The 18,690-nt window shown below is 41.0% G+C and overlaps 1 protein-coding gene across 2 annotated transcripts in view; it reads right to left on the bottom strand.

Moving 5' to 3' along the window:
- The window catches only part of WDR64 (WD repeat domain 64), a 153,027-nt gene extending 143,813 nt beyond the window's left edge, over window positions 1-9,214 (bottom strand). Inside the window, exons 1-2 of one of the 2 annotated variants that reach the window (XM_031935422.1) lie at window positions 8,867-9,214; window positions 599-729 (exon numbers count right to left, since the gene is read on the bottom strand). In XM_031935422.1, coding sequence (XP_031791282.1) covers window positions 599-729; window positions 8,867-9,011 — 276 coding nt within the window. In that variant the 5' untranslated portion in view covers window positions 9,012-9,214. The remainder of the gene's footprint in view (window positions 1-598; window positions 730-8,866) is intronic. The other variant, XM_023216182.2, reaches the window with a different exon arrangement.
- Between the last annotated feature and the right edge of the window lie 9,476 nt (window positions 9,215-18,690).

An 18,690-nucleotide genomic window follows, 5' to 3' on the forward strand; every position in this document is an offset into this window, starting at 1 on the left:
TGAGAGAGATGTATTTTTCCTGCATCTTGGATTTAAATTCTCCTTCCACATATCCATTGGCTTATAAAATGTGGTATTCAGATCCCTTAGATTCTTGCTTTTTCTTTTGTCTACTATTTCCATTTATTTTTTTAAGGAACCAGATAATCTATAAAAATTATTTAATTTCTCTGTATGGATATATGTAATTTTTTAACAATAAATACCATGGTGATCAGAAAACAACTCAGGGAATATAACAGGTAGTGAATTGTAGCCTCTTCTCTTAATAACTCGGATACACTGAAAATTTGTGTACATTGAACCCATTGAAAAGAAATATCTCCTATAAAGTGAAATGAAGACCATTAAAATCCTGGTTGTTGTTAGAGGCATGTATAGCTCTTCCAACTGGCAGCTTGGTCTGAAAGGATTTAAGAGTTGTTTATTAATAATACAGCTAAATCGTTACCTACTTTACCCACTTTCATTTATTGAAACATGGCACATGCACATTGTGGTTCAAACCCTATGGGAGTAACACTTTGTTTTAATTATTTATTCCAAAGTTAGAAAAATACTACCTAGATTTCATATTATGAACATGAAATGAATCTACCTCACACCAGTCTGCAGATGGGTCCGTGTTGTTGCACAGTTTCCTGTAAAAGCGTTTCACATCTTGATCCTTCACATCTGGACCAAAGAGCTTCTGTACTGATGCATAAAACTTGTCATAATCAATTGCATCTGCATTGAAAAAAGTACAGTACATTTTCATCAAATTCCAAGGACTACCTTTTGTATGTCAGCTACAATTTTTATTTCCTAACCTTCTATTTTCTTATCTCAATCTATAAAAAACAGATTTATTTGCATTTTAAAGACCTTGTCTTTGCACAATACTAAGCAAAAAGAACAAAGTTGGAGGCATCACACTACCTGACTTCAAACTATATTACAAGGCTGGAGTAACTCAAAGCATAGTACTGGTGCAAGAACACACACAAAGACCAATGGAACAGAATAGAGAACCCCAAAATAAGACCACACACCTACAATCATCTGATTTTCTACAAACCTGATGAAAACAAGCAATGGGGAAAGGATTCCCTATTTAACAAATGATGCTGGGAGGACTGGATAGCCATATGTAGAAAATTGAAACTGGACCCCTTCCTTATACCATTTACAAAAATCAACTCAAGATGGATTAAAGGCTTAAATGTAAAACCCAAAACTATAAAAACTCTAGGAGAAAATCCAGGCAATATCATTCGGGACAGAGGCATAGGCAAATATTTCATGATGAAGCTACCAAAAGCAATTGCAACAAAAGCAAAAATAGACAAATGGGATATAATTAAACTTAAGAGCTTCTGCACAGCAAAAGAAACTATGATCGGAGTGAACAGACAACCTACAGAATGGGAGAAAATTTTTGCAATCTATCCATCTGAGAAAGGTCTACTATCCAGAATCTACAAGAAACTTAAGCAAATTTACAAGAAAAAAAAAAAACACTTCTCAAATAAGACATTCATGTGACCAACAAACATATGAAAAAAAGCTCATCATCACTGGTCATTACACAAATGCAAATCAAAATCACAATGAGATAACATCTCCTATCAGTCAGAATGGCTACTATTGAAAAGTCAAAATACAACAGATGTTGGTGAGGTTGGGGAGAAAAAGGAATGCTTTTACACTGTTGATGGGAGTGTAAATTAGTTCAACCATTGTGGAAGACAGTGTGGCAACTCCTCAAAGACTCAGAGGCAGAAATACCATTCGACCCAGCAATCCCATTACTGGCTATATACCCAAAGGAACATAAATCATTCTGTTATAAAGATGCATGCATGCATATGCACGTTGCAGCACTGTTCCCAATAGCAACAACATGGAATCAATACAAATGCCCGTTAATGATAGACTGGATAAAGAAAATGTGGTATATACATACCATGGAATACTATGCAGCCATGAAAAGGAAGGAGATCATGTCCTTTGCAGGGACATGGATGGAACTGGAGGCCATTATCTTTAGCAAACTAATGAAGGAACAGAAAACCAAATACCACATGTTCTCACTTATATGTAAGAGCTGAATGATGAGAACACAAGGACACATGGTGGCTAACAACACCCATTAGGGTGTGTCATAGGGTTGTGGGGGTGTGGAGGGAGAGCAAGAGGAAGAACAGCTAATGGATGTTGGGCTTGATACCTGGGTGATGGGATTATCTGTGCAGCAAACCACCGTGGCACACGTTTACCTATGTAACAAAGCTGTACATCCTGCACACGTACCCCTGAACTTAAAAGAAAAAAAAAAAGATCTTGTCTTTGCAAACATAACCAGGCCTTTGGCTAAAGTATTACTAAAAAAAAAAAAGAAATATTTTACTATTGCGTTTGATACATTCTCCGTGATTTCTGTTTAAGATATTTTAGGAGTTTTGTTCAGGAATGCAAAAATTCAAGAATGAGTTGCTTTTTTCCTGTTGTAAATGTTTCACCGTTGGAGTCTTTGCTAGAATTCATCTTGAGTGGAAGGTGGAAGTGAGCAAATAGCAATTCTTTTATTTTATTTTATTTTTTGAGACAAGGTCTTGTTCTGTCACTAAGGCTGGAGTGCAGTGGTGCCGTCATGACTCACTGCAGCTTTTACCTCCCGGGATCAAGTGATCCTCCCAGCTCAACCCCCCCAAGTAGCTGGGACTACAGGCACGCACAACCATACCCAGCTAATATTTTATTTTTAGTAGAGACAGGGTCTCACTATGTTGCCCAGGCTGGTCTCAGACTCCCAACTTCAAGCGATCCTCCCACTTCAGCCTCCCAAAGTTCTGGGATTACAGGTGTGAAGCCACTGTGCCTGGCAAGCGATCCTTAACTGGTTCTTGAACTCTATGTAAACACACACACACACACACACACACACACACACACACACACACACACACCATTGCTTGAATCTTGATTTTGTCAAATTTGGTGATTCCCTGGGGTAAGACTATTGAATCTAAGGACAAGAAGGAATTAGATGTGAGGCTTTCTCAAACTGAATAGAGAAGATCAGATGGTTTTATTTAGTTAAAAATATAACTAGTATCTCTCATGTGTAAGAACTGAGCCAGACATTGGGCTTAGAACAGAAAATTAGATAAGCAAGATCCCTGCCCTCAGGAAGCTTATATTATAGTGGGAAATCAGAAAAGTAACAAGTGAACAAACTATTTACAGATTGTGACAGGCAAGGCTAATTAATAAAGATAGACATTACATGAGTGGTTACCAGTGTATAAGGTGAAAAGCAGTATTGCTGCAAGAGGGCATGAGGGAACTTTCTGGGATGCTAGAAATGTTCCCTGTCTTGATCTGGATGGTGGCTAAAGGTGTGTTTACAAAGGTTCAAATTTACAGAGCTACCTCCTTAAGAAGAGTACATTTTATGGGCTTTATTGTATGTATGTCAAGCTCAGTAACAAAGTGAAAATAAACAAGCTGTCATAGAATAAACACACAAAAGGAAAGCAATATGGAACTGTGATAGAATTGTATGGTGGTGGCAGGTAGGGGTAGACCTCAGGGAAGGCCTCTCTAAGGAGGTGGGTAAAAGAGTTAAGCTGAGACCTGATGAGCAAAAAAAAAAAAAAAAAAAAAAAGTCAGCCATGTAGAAAGCTAGACAAAAGCCTTTTAGGCATAGGCTGATCAACACGAAGGCCTGTTGCTGCACAGGCTTGGCATGTTCCAAGAAGGTCAGTAGGCATGACGTACCTACAGTGAGGACTGCAGAAAGTGCTGAGGTGAGACTGGGGCCAAGGAGCGCAGAGCTAGAGTCAGAAGCTGGTATTTTCTTTTAAGCATGATGGTAAGACGTCATTGGGGGTATTTTATGGGGTGAAATGATACAATATGCTTTTAAAAAAATTTAAAGCACACTGGCTGCTGCAAGGAGGCCAGATGGAAAGACATAAAACTAGTAGAGGGTAATTACATTAGTGTAGGCTTCAGAAATTGGAGGTTTGGGCCAGGGTAACACTGAGGGTGAATGCACATCTGGGCTACCATGGAAAGTCTCATTTATGCCTCTTTTTAAAATTATTGATAACACTCCCTTTCAATCTTGAAAGTGTCCCCAGTTGGATGGTAAGTGGCACCCAAGGATACAGGCACCCTAGAGATAGTAGTGGAGATGGTAAGATATGGTTGGAAGTAGTAGAATAGTAAAGATGGCTAATGGTTTGGAAGTTTTGGGGGCAGAAGTGGTAAGTGAAGGAAAGGCAGGAATCTAGAGCAGTGGTTCTTATCCAGGGGAGACTTTGCACCTCACCTCCAACCCCGAAAACACACACACACACACACAACATTTGGCAAAGACTGGAGACATTTTTGATTGTCACAACTAGGATTAGGTGTGCTACTGGCATCTAGTGAGTAGAGGCCAAGGATGCTGCTTCACATCCTACAGTGGACAGACGGCCCCCACCCTACCCCCGCAACTCCACACATGCACACATACACAAATAATTATGTAGCCAAAACATCAATAGTGCCAAGGTTAAGATACCTGGTTCTAGAATGACACTCAGGTTTCCAGTTTCAAAACTCAGCAAATGTTGGTCTGTTTACCAAAAGCAGGGCAATAGGAAAAAGATTATTGGGGAAAATAAAGCACTCTATTTTGGTAATTTTGAGTCAGAAATTCTTATGAGGCATCTAAACAGTTACTTAGCTGCTTTATATTTATTTACACCAACTTGTACAATATACGAGTGTCATTGTAAATATCACTGGATGAGGACAATGAGACTTTTTTGTCCTGGGATAAAATTAATTCCACCAGGTCATTCATAAGATCTAAGGGCATTACTTTTGAACAAATTCCTTCAATCTACTTGACATCATTTCTGAGGTGGACCCTGTTCCATTAAAAACGCTCTCTCTAGTTCTTAGTTCCTTGCCTGTAATAGTGAGAGGTCGACTTTATGTTCCAATATTTGTTAATAAATATGAATTTGCGGCAGACAGTATTAACAGCCTGACAAAAGTTAAGATTACATTTCTCCCTTCTCCTCACTCTTTCTTAGGCCACTCTGTGATAGACGGTAACTTGTCCAGCAGTATGTAGTTTTCATCAAATCTTAACAACTATAGAGAAAGGAAATTTTCAACGTGGCTTTGTGATTGCAAGTTTCTTAATGAGAGCAAAGTCAACTTATGCATTTAGAACACATTGAAGGGGTACCTTCTGGACACCAGACCCTGTGCCAGCCTGAGGTTCACAAACCTTCAGAACAACCACAGGCCAATGGTGGAGGAGAAGGGGCAGGAACGAATGAACACATTAACATCAATTTCAGCAGGTTAAATGCAGCAGGTGAGTTCCCTGAGATGGCAATAAAGTGCATTAACAGTGCCGAGGATGGCTTTGCTTAGGGAAAGTTTGGAAGTTTTTACAAAGAGGTGACATTTGACTTGGGTCTTGAAAGATGAGCAAGAGTTTACAGGCACCAAAAAAAAAAACAACAAAACAAAACAAAAAAAACACTCCATATTGGGGAATGGCAGGCGCAAAATCAGAGTCATTAAGAGCATGTTTGGGCCGGGCGCAGTGGCTCACGCCTGTAATCCCAGCACTTTGGGAGGCAGAGGCGGGTGGATCACCTGAGGTCGGGAGTTCAAGACCAGCCTGACCAACATGGAGAAACCCCGTCTCTACTAAAAATACAAAAAATTAGCCAGGTGTGGTGGCGCATGCCTGTAATCCCAGCTACTCGGGAGGCTGAGGCAGGAGAATCGCTTGAACCCAGGAGGCAGAGGTTGCTGTGAGCCGAGATCACGCCATTGCACTCCAGCCTGGGCAAAAAGAGCGAAGCTGCGTCTCGAAAAAAAAAAAAGAGCATGTTTGGAAATGGCAAAAAGTTTGTTTTAGGGCAGAAGGTGCATGAAAGGAAATGCCAGGAGTTGAGACTAAAAAGCTAGGCTGAGGCAAGCTGTGAATGGCCTTGCATGCTATGTTAGTATATATGGATTTTCGAGGTGAGTAATAAACCAGGAATATGGCAGATTAATAATTTTTAAAATGGAAAACTCTTGGCAGAAGTATAGATAAATGATTAACTCGGCAAAAAGACTATTTTTTAGGGGGTGAAGGGGGACAGAGTCTCACTCTGTAGCCCAAGCTGGAGTGCAGTGGTGTGATGTTGGCTCACTGCAACCTCTGCCTCCCGGGTCCTGGTTCAAGCAATTCTCCTGGCTCAGCATCCCGAGTAACTAGGACTACAGGCACGCGTCACCATGCCCAGCTAATTTTTGTATTTTTAGTAGAAACAGGGTTTCACCATGTTGGCAAGGCTGGTCTTGAACTCCTGACTTCGTGATCCACCCACCTTGGCCTCCCAAAGTGCTGACATTACAGGCGTGAGCCACCACGCCTGGCCAAGAAGACTATTACAGTAATAAGCTATTGTAATACGCCAAGAGATAGATACCATGACATAGTGAAAAGTTGCAGAGGTTGAGTATCCATTATCCAAAATACTTGGAACTGGAAGTATTTCAGATTATGGATTTTTTTCAGACTTTGAGATATTTATATACTGTACTGTACATAGTGAGATGTCTTGGGAATAGGACACAACTTTAAACACAAAATTTATTTACATTTAATATACACCTTATACATAGAGCCTGGAGGTAATTTTACACAATAGTTTTAATAATTCTGTGCATGAAACAAAGTTTGTGTGCCTTGAATCATCAGAAAGCAAATATTAATATGTCCCTATCTCATGTCAGCTCTCAAGAAGTTTTGAATTTTGGAGCGTTTTAGATTTTGGATTTTTGGATCAGGGATGCTCAGCTTGTACCAAGATATCTGGCTTAGGAAACTAGTTAAATGGCAGCTATGCCCTAAGACTGAGAGGGAACACAGTAGGCAAAGCTCAAGGAGAAAAAGAAGCAAAGAAAGAATTGAGACGGGAAAAATAAGAATGATATAATGAAAGATGCAGGACAAGGAAGTTTCTTGAAGCAGAGGCAGCTAACACTGTTAATCTAGTACAATGGCCAAGTCGGCTGGAAAATGAAAACAATTGATTGAATTTGGCAACTATATTAGGTTATCAGATAGCTTGGTTAGAGCATTTTCAGCAAAGTGACCAGAGAAGCCAGACCTGAATAGATTGAAAGTTAAGTGGGGATATTGTCAGGAAATTCAGTGCAGAAGGAAAGGAGAGGCATACAGAGGTAGCTTAAAGAAAAGAGAAAGTCACGGTCATGATGCTTGAGTATATTTTTAGATTGAAAGGACAAATCCAGTAGAAAAGGAGATTTTGAAGCTGCTGCAGCAAACTGATAGCCTTGAAGGGGAGGAGAAAGAGAAAGGACAGCTGCTGCTTTCAGTGATTCAGAAGTGGACAAAGGGGGTTGGAGAGAATTCTTGTCTTTTGGCCTTGCTTTCTTTTATGACATAGAAAACTTGGCTGAGAGAAGCAGACATCCCACAGAGAATTCAGAAAAAGTGTCAAGGATTTGAAAAACCAATTAAAGAGAGGTAAAACAAACTGACTAGGAAAAAATGCAAGTTTTGTTGAGTAGTTTAGAAAGCCCAGTCAAGTTCCCAATCACCAAAAAAGCATATCCAAAAGGTCCAAGTCTTAGCTTTAACACTTAGAAGTTGGGTGACTTTGGCTGGGCGCGGTGGCTCATACGTGTAATCCCAGCACTTTGGGAGGCCATGGCGGGTGGATCACTTGAGGTCAGGAGTTCAAGACCAGCCTGGCTAACTTGGTGAAACCCCGTCTCTACTAAAAATACAAAAAATTAGTCGGGCGTGGTGGGCGCCTGTAATCCCAGCTACTTGGGAGGCTGAAGCAGAAGAATCGCTTGAACCTGGGAGGCGGAGGTTGCAATGAGCTGAGATCACACCATTTCACTTCAGCCTGGGCAACAAGAACGAAACTCCGTCTCAAAATAAAAAAAGAAAAGAAAAGAAGTTGGATAACTTGCGCAAATGATTTATCTTCAGCTCCCATTTTTTTCCACAAATAAAATGAACATAATTACATTGATTAACATGACTATAAATTATTAAATACTATTCAATTAATACCAGTTTGGGTTTGAACACCCAAAGTCAAGATTTTCACTTACATATTACTATGCAACCTGGCATACTCTGAGGCTGGCTATACTATCCCTTTAACAATTATATGGGCTCTGCTCCTTTCATTGCAACAGCAGGGTTTGTTCTGTTAGTCTTCCACTCTGCCATTTAGCTTTATTTTTCACAGCTGTCCTCAATATGCCAAAGCTGTACACTACACCACTCCCCTGGAATCTTGTCTATGCACTGGTATCTCTGCTGCAAATCCTCCTGTGAGACCACTGTCCACCATATTCTCCGTAGCTTGCATCCTCAAGATCATTCCTGCCTAGAGATATGGAGAGTGGCCAAGACAATGGAATCATGGTGAGGCAGGAAGCTGCACTTCTTATGAAAGTCTTTATGGTCTCATGGTATCTTTGGGCTAAGAAAGAGCAGTGCTATACACTACTGAGGATCCCAGGTCAACCAGTGAGCCATCAAATGGCAATGTCTACAGAACACCACTGGACGTCACTTAATCCAATCCCACAGTTTTACAATCGAAGCAACTTAGGTTCAGAGAAGAAAAAACAAAAACAAAACAAAAGCTTTCTCACGTCCACTTTGTTATTTAGGGACACAGAAAGAACAAGAACCCAGGTCTTCATCCCCTCTCAGCACCCATTCTTTCACATTAAGCTCTGATGCTTCTCTCTGATGGCTTAAAACATTTTCCAGTCTAACCAACAGACCCAGTTGGACTATCGTGTAATCACTGATCTTACCTTCTTTATGGATAAATAAGCCTGCTCTTTCATTTCTTTTCTGGGCTGCTGTTTGTTCAACCAATCTTTCAAACCTGTTCAAAGCCTTTTTGAAATTGCTAATTTGAAGTGCCATGTTGAGATGCTTCTCCTTGCTGATATCCATAGGGACATAGGGGATCTTTTACTTCTTGCAGAAAGAATACTGCAAGTTTACCAATTTGGAAAACTTCCCAGTTGTTACAATGCCTCCCTGCTGTCTCAGTTTTTGCCCTAGGTCTAATTCCTTTGATCTTAAAATCCCATACTGCGGGTAGGAGTAAGACTTGCCACTAGGATGCTGGCAGGTAGGAAAGCTGATTTAGGTCTGATACATTTCATATAGACAAACATTTCAGTAAAAATCCTGACCTCACAATGTTATCAGTGTCCTTCATAGGGTCCTCATTGCATCATAATATCTCTGTAATATCCTACTTCCTTCATAAGGAGGAGATTGAGATTTTTTTCCCCACAGACTGTGTGTGTGTGTGCACGTGCACATGTGTGTGTTGTGTATACTGCTTGAGAGGGAAAAGGAATGAGTAGAGACCAAGTAAGAAAACTGGGTAATATTTTCTCCCTCTTGTGTCTCTTCTCACCTCAAACCTTTTTTGCCTTCTTCACAATGCCATGGAAAGTAAAGTTTGGCCTGGCACAGTGGCTCACGCTTGTAATCCCAGCACTTTGGGAGGCCGAGGCGGGTGGACTACCTGAGGTCAGGAGTTCAAGACCAACCTGGCCAACATGGCAAAACCCTGTCTCTACTAAAATACGAAAATTAGCTGGATGTGGTGGTGGGCGCCTGTGATCTCAGCTACTCGGGAGGCTGAGGCAGGAGAATCACTTGAACCTGGGAGTCGGAGGTTACAGTGAGCTGAGATCACACCACTACACTCCAGCCTGGGTGATAAAGTGAGACTCCTTCTCAAAAAAAAAAAAAAAAAAAGTAATGTCACACTTATTCTTGCCACTGTACTGGATATGGAAATTTGAACTTCTAAAAATGAAATGTATTTCAGCACCTGTCATTTCTACCACAAATATTTTTAGAGGTCATAGGGAATACAAATGCTCTTCTTCCTTTGTGCATTGTCCTTCGATTGAAATAATAAGGTGAGCCAAGGATGAGGAAGGAGTGGCTCCTGATTATGAGGACAGCTTTTCAAGGTAAGGGGTCAGTTGAATTAGAAGGCACCTTTCTGCACATCTCCTTCCCAGTCATTGCAATCTCCAGTCCCATTTAGTCCAACTGCTATTGACTCAGGTTTTCCAATTTTCAACTTTTTATGGGAAGGAGAAGTTGTTTAATGTTTCTCAACAATTAGTTAACTTCCTATGGCTTAGGTGAGTTAGATAAATTTCCTATTTCTTGGTAGTCCACCTTTTAAAACATTCTTCAAGAACTTGCATTCAGAGATGAAGCAGATGTTATTTCAGAGCACCTCCAATTCCAGTACTGTCTTCTAGGTGTCCACCTCCAACTATCTGTTAGGAGAGTGAAGTATGATATTATTTAAAGAAAAATCCCCCAACCCCATTTGTTTCTCCTCCTTTTTCCTTTAAAGCTTTCAAACCACTGTACAGTGACATCTAGAGAACCACTTTTCCTACAATTGTAATGTATGTATTATTGCATTCACCATTAATTCATCTAGCAAATATTTACTGAACACATACTTCATGCTAGAGGCTGTTTTAGACACTGAGGATACAGCAGTGAATAAAATAGCTTCTCAAGTTTATAGACTAAGGCAGAAGACAGACAAACAAACAAATAAATAATGTATCAGTGGGCAACTGTGCTATAAAGAGAGAGGAATTGTGTGTGTATTAGGGTGGGGGGTAAAAATCAAAGTAAAAGAGGTAGGGAGATGAATGAAGTCCCTATTAATAGAAAGATTTCTGGGCAGAAACCTGAAAGAAGTGAGGTAGCAAGTCATGTGGATAAATGGTAGAAGGATGTTCCAGGGACAGCAGGTGCAAAGTCCTGAGATCAGTGTGTGCTTCACATATCTGAGAAACAACAGAGACCAGTGTGACTGAGGTGGCGTGGGATGAGAGAGAGAGGTAGAGAGAGAAGGCAAGAGAGTCAGGGAGTGGTGTCCAGATCATATAGGATCTTACAGGCTGCTTTAGGACTTTGGCTTTTACTCTGAGATGGGAAGTTTTTGAGCAGAATAGTGACATAACCTGACATGCATTTGAAAAGACTCATTCCAGCTGCTTTGAGGAGAACAACTGAAAGGGAAAGAGAGTAGAAGCCAGGAAGGCAGTTAAATAGCAATTTCAGTAACGCAAGTAAGAGATGACAGTGGTTTAGATTAGGGCACTAGTGACAGAGGCTGTGTGAAGTGGTCAGATTGTGTGAAGGTAGATGTGACTGATGTCCTAATAGATTAGATGGGGGTATGAGAGCAAGAGAAGGATCAAGGATAACTCCAGGGATTCTGGCCCTAAGAAATCAAAAAGATGGAATTATCATTTACTATGTTTGGGAGGAAGCCAATAGAAGGAGCAGATTTTGGGGCGGGGGGAAATTAGGAGTCAGTTCAGGGTATGTTAAGCTTGAGAATTCTATTAGATAAACAATTATGGATGTTGAATAACCAGACGTAAGAGTCCAGGATTCAGGGTACAGCTCGGGAGTCATCAGCATTCAGACGGTGTTGTATTTCAAGTCATTAGGCTGGACGAGCTCACCTGGGAATCAATGCAGATAAAGAAGAAGGCAAGGTGAGGATCAAACCCTGAACATGCCAGTGTTGGGGGGTCAGAGTGATCAAGAAGACCCACTGACTAAACATGAGTGGCTAGTGAGGTAGGAGGAGAACCGAGAGAAAGGATCATCCTGGAAGCCAAGAAAAAAAGCTGTTTTAAAAAGGAAAGAGCCATTGGATGGACAATCCAGTTTATTCAATAAAGAAATTGGCTAGGAAGAAAAAAGGGAGGAGGAGGAGAGCTATAGCTTAAAAGGACTTTAAAGAAGCACCATCCAACCACAATGTGTGGACTGTATTTAGATCTTGACTCAACAACCAAACTCAAAAATAATTTAAAATGCATGAGAAAATTGTAAATTGGATGCCAAGTAGATATTTGATGATAAAAAGAAATTATTGGCTGGGCACAGTGGCTCGCGCCTGTAATCCCAGCACTTTGGGAGGCAAAGGCGGGCAGATCACGAGGTCAGGAGATCGAGACCAGTGAAACCTTCTCTCTACTAAAAATACAAAAAATTAGCTGGGCGTGGTGGTGGGTGCCTGTAGTCCCAGCTACTCGGGAGGCCGAGGCAGGAGAATGGCGTGAACCTGGGAGGCAGAGCTTGCAGTGAGCCGAGATCGCGGCACTGCACTCCAGCCTGGGTGACAGAGCGAGGCAGAAAGAAAGAAAGAAAGAAAGAAAGAAAGAAAGAAAGAAAGAAAGAAAGAAAGAAAGAAAGAAAGAAAGAAAGAAAGAAAGAAAGAAAGGAAGGAAGGAAGGAAGGAAGGAAGGAAGGAAGGAAGGAAGGAAGGAAGGAAGGAAGGGAGAAAGAAAGAAAGAAAGAAAAGAGAGGGAAGGGAGGGAAGGGAGGGAAGGGAGGGAAGGGAAGGAAGGGAAGGGAAAGAAGGGAAGGGGAGGAAGGGGAGGAAGGAATTATAGTCCAGTGTTTAAATTTAGTAATTATATTTTATGTTATATTGTTTGTCTTAGTCCATTCATGCTGCTATACCAAAATGCCTTGGACTGGGTAATGTATCCACAATAGAAATTTCTCACAGTTCTGAAGGCTGGGAAGTCCAAAATCAAGGTTCCGGCAAGATCCAGTATCTAGTGAGGGCTGGATCCAGTATCCAGCACCTCATAGATGGTGCCTTTTACGTGCCCTCACATGGTGGAAGGGACAAACAGGTTCCCTCAAGCCCTGTCATGAAGGCACTAATCTCATTTATGGGGGTGGAACCCTTATGACCTAATGACCTCCCAAAGGTTCCAACTCTTAGTACCATCACCTTGGAGTTAGGTTTCAACATATGAATTTCGGGGGGACATAAACATTTGGACCATAGCACTGTTATTTATGTGATGTTGTATTTTAGAACCAGATACTGAAATATCTATGAATAAGCATTAAAGTATGAAGGAGCAGTCAACCTTGCCAAGTACTGGTGAGGGCCTACTTAAGATGAGGACTGAAAATTAACCATTGGAACGTGGATGCTAGCAACCTTGAGAAAGGCTACCTCAGTGGAATGGTGGGCTAAACAGAGAGTAGGAGGAGGAGACATATTGATAGTAGGTATAAATGCACATTATGGCAGAAGCTTTTGGGAACATCTTAGTTGTTATACGCAGGAGCAAGTCACAGCTATTATGGTCATTTATAGAGCTACCGGATGCATTTGTACTTATATTTTCTCAGTTGCAGAAATGATACGGCAACAGATGCAAACAACATTGAAAATCACTCATGTTCCTACACTCTTACAAAACTAATAATTTTAGAAAATTGCCTTCTAAGCCCAGACCACATACTTTGATAATTTTAGTTTCAACAGAACTATGCACATTACTTAAATTTTAATATACAACTTCATAAATCTGTCCCCATGTTTCTAATGTCCTTTGTAAGTGTATATATTTTTTTCTTTTCTACCTATTTTTCTCAAGGAAGTGTTTTGCTATTTTATTATTTTTTACATATAAATGACCATGCAAGGCCATCATTATAAAAAGTCAAAAGCAAACACACACCTAGCTGTATAAGCAAAGAAATGATATTGGCACTGTCAGAAAAAGACTCTATAAAAAAGCAGGTGGAATAATTGCTGTGAGTTAGTTTGGCTTCAGCTTCCATGAATATTATAAGGGTCCATCTGAGGAAGGAGTGCTACCATGACACAAGGCCCATGGTTGGGTCCTCAGCTGGTCTGACATGTAGGCCTGGTACCAGTCATCTGGCGGAAATGCTGTTGGAGCAATAGGTTGCTGTGCATTTTCTGCTTCTGGATTCATGATAGCCAACTTCAGTTTCCAGCATAAATCAATGAAGAACTCCTTTGAGGTGATGTGAGTATACTCAGCTAATGCCTATGGCAGGGGACAAAGAGGTAGGCAGGAGCTTCAACATTACATGGCCCTTGGTGACCAGGTACTGTTAAGACTCTGGGCCAGGCTCACCCTTACGTTTCAGAATAAAAAGATGACAGAAGAGCAGAAGGCATCTTGGTGACTGCACCCTTCAACACGGCTTTCTCTTGAGTCATACCCCTGTAGTCTGGACTGATGCTGTCCTGCTACCATCCCCCTTCATCATCATTTTGGGAATTCCCTCATCCTCAAGCTTATATACTATGTCTTTCTTCACCATGGTTTATTCCCTCATTTTGGTGACTCATATTCAGAAATAGGGCCTGGAAGATAGATATGTTTCTGATAGTTGCATATCTGAAAATATCCTGATCTTTCCTTGCACTTTGTTGACATTTGGTTGAGTACAGAATTTTAGGCTGGAAATTATTTTCTTTAAATATTTTGAAGATATTACTCCATTGTCTTTTTGCTTCTAGTGTTGCTGTTATAAGGACTGTATTCTGATCAGCTTCTGTTGCTCATTATAAGCTATTCTGATCCTTGATGCTTTGTATACAGCTTGTTTTAATTTTCCTCCCTCAGGAAACTTATAAATGTTCTCTTTGACCCCAGTGTACCAAACTTTCACTATAATGGGTGTTGGTATGGAGATATATGTATATGTAAATTAATCATAACTAACTTCACTAACCACCAGTTTCTTCTGGAAATTAAATGTTTACTCTTCCCTACCTCCTCCTCTGTCATGTAAACTGCATTTTATTTAATTTTTTTTTTGAGACGGAGTCTCACTCTGTTGCCCGGGCTGGAGTGCAGTGGTGCAATCTTGGCTCACTGCAAGCTCCACCTCCCGGGTTCACACCATTCTCCTGCCTCAGTCTCCCTAGTAACTGGGACTACAGGTGCCCACCACCAAGCCCAGCTAATTTTTTGTATTTTTAGTAGAGACAGGGTTTCACCATGTTATCCAGGATGGTCTTGATCTCCTGACCTCGTGGTCCGCCCGCCTCGGCCTCCCAAAGTGCTGGGATTACAGGCGTGAGCCACCGCGCCTGGCCGTAAACTCCATTTTTTAACAGCAATGTAACATGTGAGATTTTATTTTAAAAACAAATGTATGTATTTGGGGGTTGAGGGGATGTGGACAGATACACAGTTTATGTATTAAGCTGATCCCTACATCTCACCCATCTGAGGAGCTGTGTGCACCAGAAGCATTGACATTCAGAACCTTAAGGCATGCTAGATTCTCCTGTTTTTTAAAAAACGTTCAATCACATTCACTAAATTGCATTTTCTAAGGTAGGAAAGGTGCACACGTGTTTCGCAAGATTTTCAGTAAGGGCTCTTCCGCTGCTCACCAGAGACCAAGGTTAGAGGGGCCAGGGAAGAATGTGTCTCAACCCTGGGAAAAAATAATGCTTGATTCAAGTTCCCTCTCTGCCATCACATTACGATGCAGAAGGCTAGGGGTTATCAGTTTCCAAACAAGAATGTCAAATGAAACGTGTCTCTATTCCTCGCTCCCCTATACTTTGCAAAGGACTTCCTTGGAGTATAGGTATTGTGATAACTTAATGTTCCAATGTAAGAGGGTGTTTAGAGGGTTTTAAATGAACCTCTTTCTGTCTAAAGGACAGGGCTAGATGGCCCATGGAGGAGGATGTGTGCAGGCACTGGGAACCAGTTCCGCAAGCATTAGCTCCTGCTCACCTTCAGACTATTTAAGAGAAGGCAACGAGTTCATTAGGAGCTCAAGGATATCCTTAATGAGTGCTCCCACAGAGAGAGTTTTCAGAGTCATGGAGGAGCCATGACATCTCCCCATTTCCTTCCATCCCAGGGGCACTGACAGGGAGAGCCTGGGGCTGGCCAGCTCTCTGCAGTAGACCACTTCCAGAATTTGGCAGGGTAAAAGATGCATACATATGTACAGAGGCCCAGATGCTAGACTCTCAGTAGAGGGGCCAGACTGGGTCAACTTGGGAGGGTCCCCAAGCAGGGGCAGAGAACGAGATCCCAGCAGCCAGCTACGAAAGGCATGCCTCTGTCGAGAGAGTTGTGTGAGAAAGATGCCAGAGATCTCAGTTTCTCTAGAGAACCCGCAAATCACCCTAGAAGACAAAAACCCAGCATTTAAAATTTGCTACAATTAGAGAGCACCACTATCTTTTTTTTTTTTTTTTTTTTTTTGACAAAGTCGCAATCTGTTGCCCAGGCTGGATTACTGTCTCCTGGGTTCAAGTGAATCTCCTGCCTCAGCCTCCTAAGTAGCTGGGATTACAGGTGCATGCCACCTCACCTAGCTAATTTTCGTTTTAGTAGAGACAGGATTTCACCATGTTGGCCAGGCTGGTCTTGAACTCATCTCAGCCTCCCAAAGTGCTGGGATTACAGGCATGAGCCACCGTGCCTGGCAGAGAGCACCAATATCAGACTACAACTTTACCAATCAAGGAAGATTTTTTTCCCCTCACAATCTCAAAGGGGCCCAGAGCAGCATCTACAGGTAGCGGATCAAGAAAATGGGGGAAGCTAAACTTGTTATCCTTCCCACCTCCACTCTCACAGAAGTTCTACAGGCCTGACGCTGGCTCTATCTTGGAGGGTGGACAAGTGAGTTTTACGCGAGTTTTAGCTTTTCATCTTTTACAATGTTCTGGCCTTGATGTCAACTGCAAGGGGGCAGAAAAGCTTTGGAAGCTGCCAAAATCCCATCTAAGGGCAGGAAGGAGCAGGTGGTCAGAAAACATTTGAAATGAGTAGCGAGAACAAGTTGCTTTTTGGTTGCAGCATACTGAGTTCAGCTTGCTTCATCAACTGGTTACAGTAGTTTACTTCTCCCACTCTTGAGAGAGTGAGATGCAAGCACAATTCGCACATGCTTTTTTTCTTTTTTAACAAAAATGTGGTAAAATATACATAACAGAAAATTTTCCTTTCTAACCATTTTTAAGGGTACCATTCAGTGGCATTGGGTACATTTACAGTGTTGTGCAACCGTTACTACTATTCGTCTCCAGAATTTTTTCATCATCTTAAACAGAAACTCTCTACCCATTAAACACTAACTTCTCATTCTTCCCTCTTCTCAGCTTCTGGTGACCACCATTCTACCTTCTGTCTCTATGAATTTGCCTATTATAGGTACCTCTTATCATTGGGATCACATAATATTTGTCCTTTTGTGTTTGGCTTATTTCACTTATCGTAATGTTTTCAAGGTTCATCCCTGTTGTAGCATGTACTAGAATTTCATTTCTTTCAAAATATGCCTGTATAATATTCTATTGTATGTATATACCACATTCCATGTATCATTCATCTGTTGATGGGCATTTGAGTTGTTTCTACTTTTTGGCTATTTTGAATAATCCTATTATGAACATTAGTATACAAATAGCTGTTTGAGTCCCTACTCTCAATTCTTTTGTGTATATACCTAAGAATAGGATTACTAGATCATATGGCAATTATTTTTAATTTTTTGTTTTGAGACAGGGTCTCACTCTGTTGTCCAGAGTGGAGCACAGTGACATGATCACAGCTCACTGCATCCTCAAACTCCTGGGCTCAAGGGATCCTTCTGCCTCAGCCTCCTGAGTAGTTGGGTGAGACTACAGGTATGTGCCACCACAACCAGCTAATTTTTAAATTTTTTTCTGTAGAGATGGGGTCTTACTGTGTTGCCCAGGCTGGTCATTGTACTCTTGGCCTCAAGTGATCATCCTGCTTAAGCTTCCCAAAGCACTGGGATTACAGGCATGAGCTCACAATAATTCTATGTTTAACTTTTTGTGGAACTACCAAATTGCTTTCCACAGCAGCCACACCATTTCACACATTCCCATCAGCAGTACAACAGGGTTTCTAATTTCTCCACATCTTTACTAACACTTGTTTTAGTGTTTGTTTTGTTTTTTGATGATAGCCCTTCTAGTAGGTGTGAAGTGGTATGTCATTGTGGCTTTGATTTGCATTTCCCTAATGACTGATCATGGTGAGTTTCTTTCCATGTGCTTTTAGGCCATTAGTATATTATTGGAGTAGTGTCTACTCAGATCCTTTTCCTATTTCTGAATTGGGTTGTGTGGAGTTTTTTGTTGTTGTTGAGTTGTAGGGGTTCTTTATGTAGTCTGGATATTAATGCATTATCAGATATATGATTTGCAAGTATTTCTCCCATTTGCTGGGCTGTCTTTTCACTCTTTTGATAGTGCCCTTTGATGCATAATAGTTTTTAATTTTGATAAAGTCCAATGTATCTGTTTTTCTCCTGTTGCCTGTGCTTTTGGTGTCATACCCAAGGAGTTTTCTTCTAAGAGTTTTATAGTTTTAGCTTTTACATGTAGGTCTCCAATCAATTTCAGTTAATTTTTATATATGATATAATGTAAGGCTCCAATTTCATTCATTTACACATGGATGTGCAACTTTCCCAGCATCATTTGTTGAAAAGACTGTTCTTTTCTCCTTTCCCCATTGAATGGCCTTGGCATCCTTGTCAAAAATCAATTGACCATATATGTAAGAGTTTATATCTTGGCGGTCTATTCTATTTCATTGGTCTACATGTTTGTCCTTAGGCTATGTATTAGGCTGTTCTTGCACTGCTATAAATATCTGAGACTGGGTAATTTATAAAGAAAAGAGGTTTAATTGGTCACAGTTCTGCAGGCTGTACAGGAAGCATGGTGTTGGCATCTGCTCAGCTGCTGGGGAGGCCTCAGGGA

This window comes from Piliocolobus tephrosceles, chromosome 1, assembly GCF_002776525.5.
Source record: "Piliocolobus tephrosceles isolate RC106 chromosome 1, ASM277652v3, whole genome shotgun sequence".
Lineage (NCBI taxonomy): Eukaryota > Metazoa > Chordata > Mammalia > Primates > Cercopithecidae > Piliocolobus > Piliocolobus tephrosceles.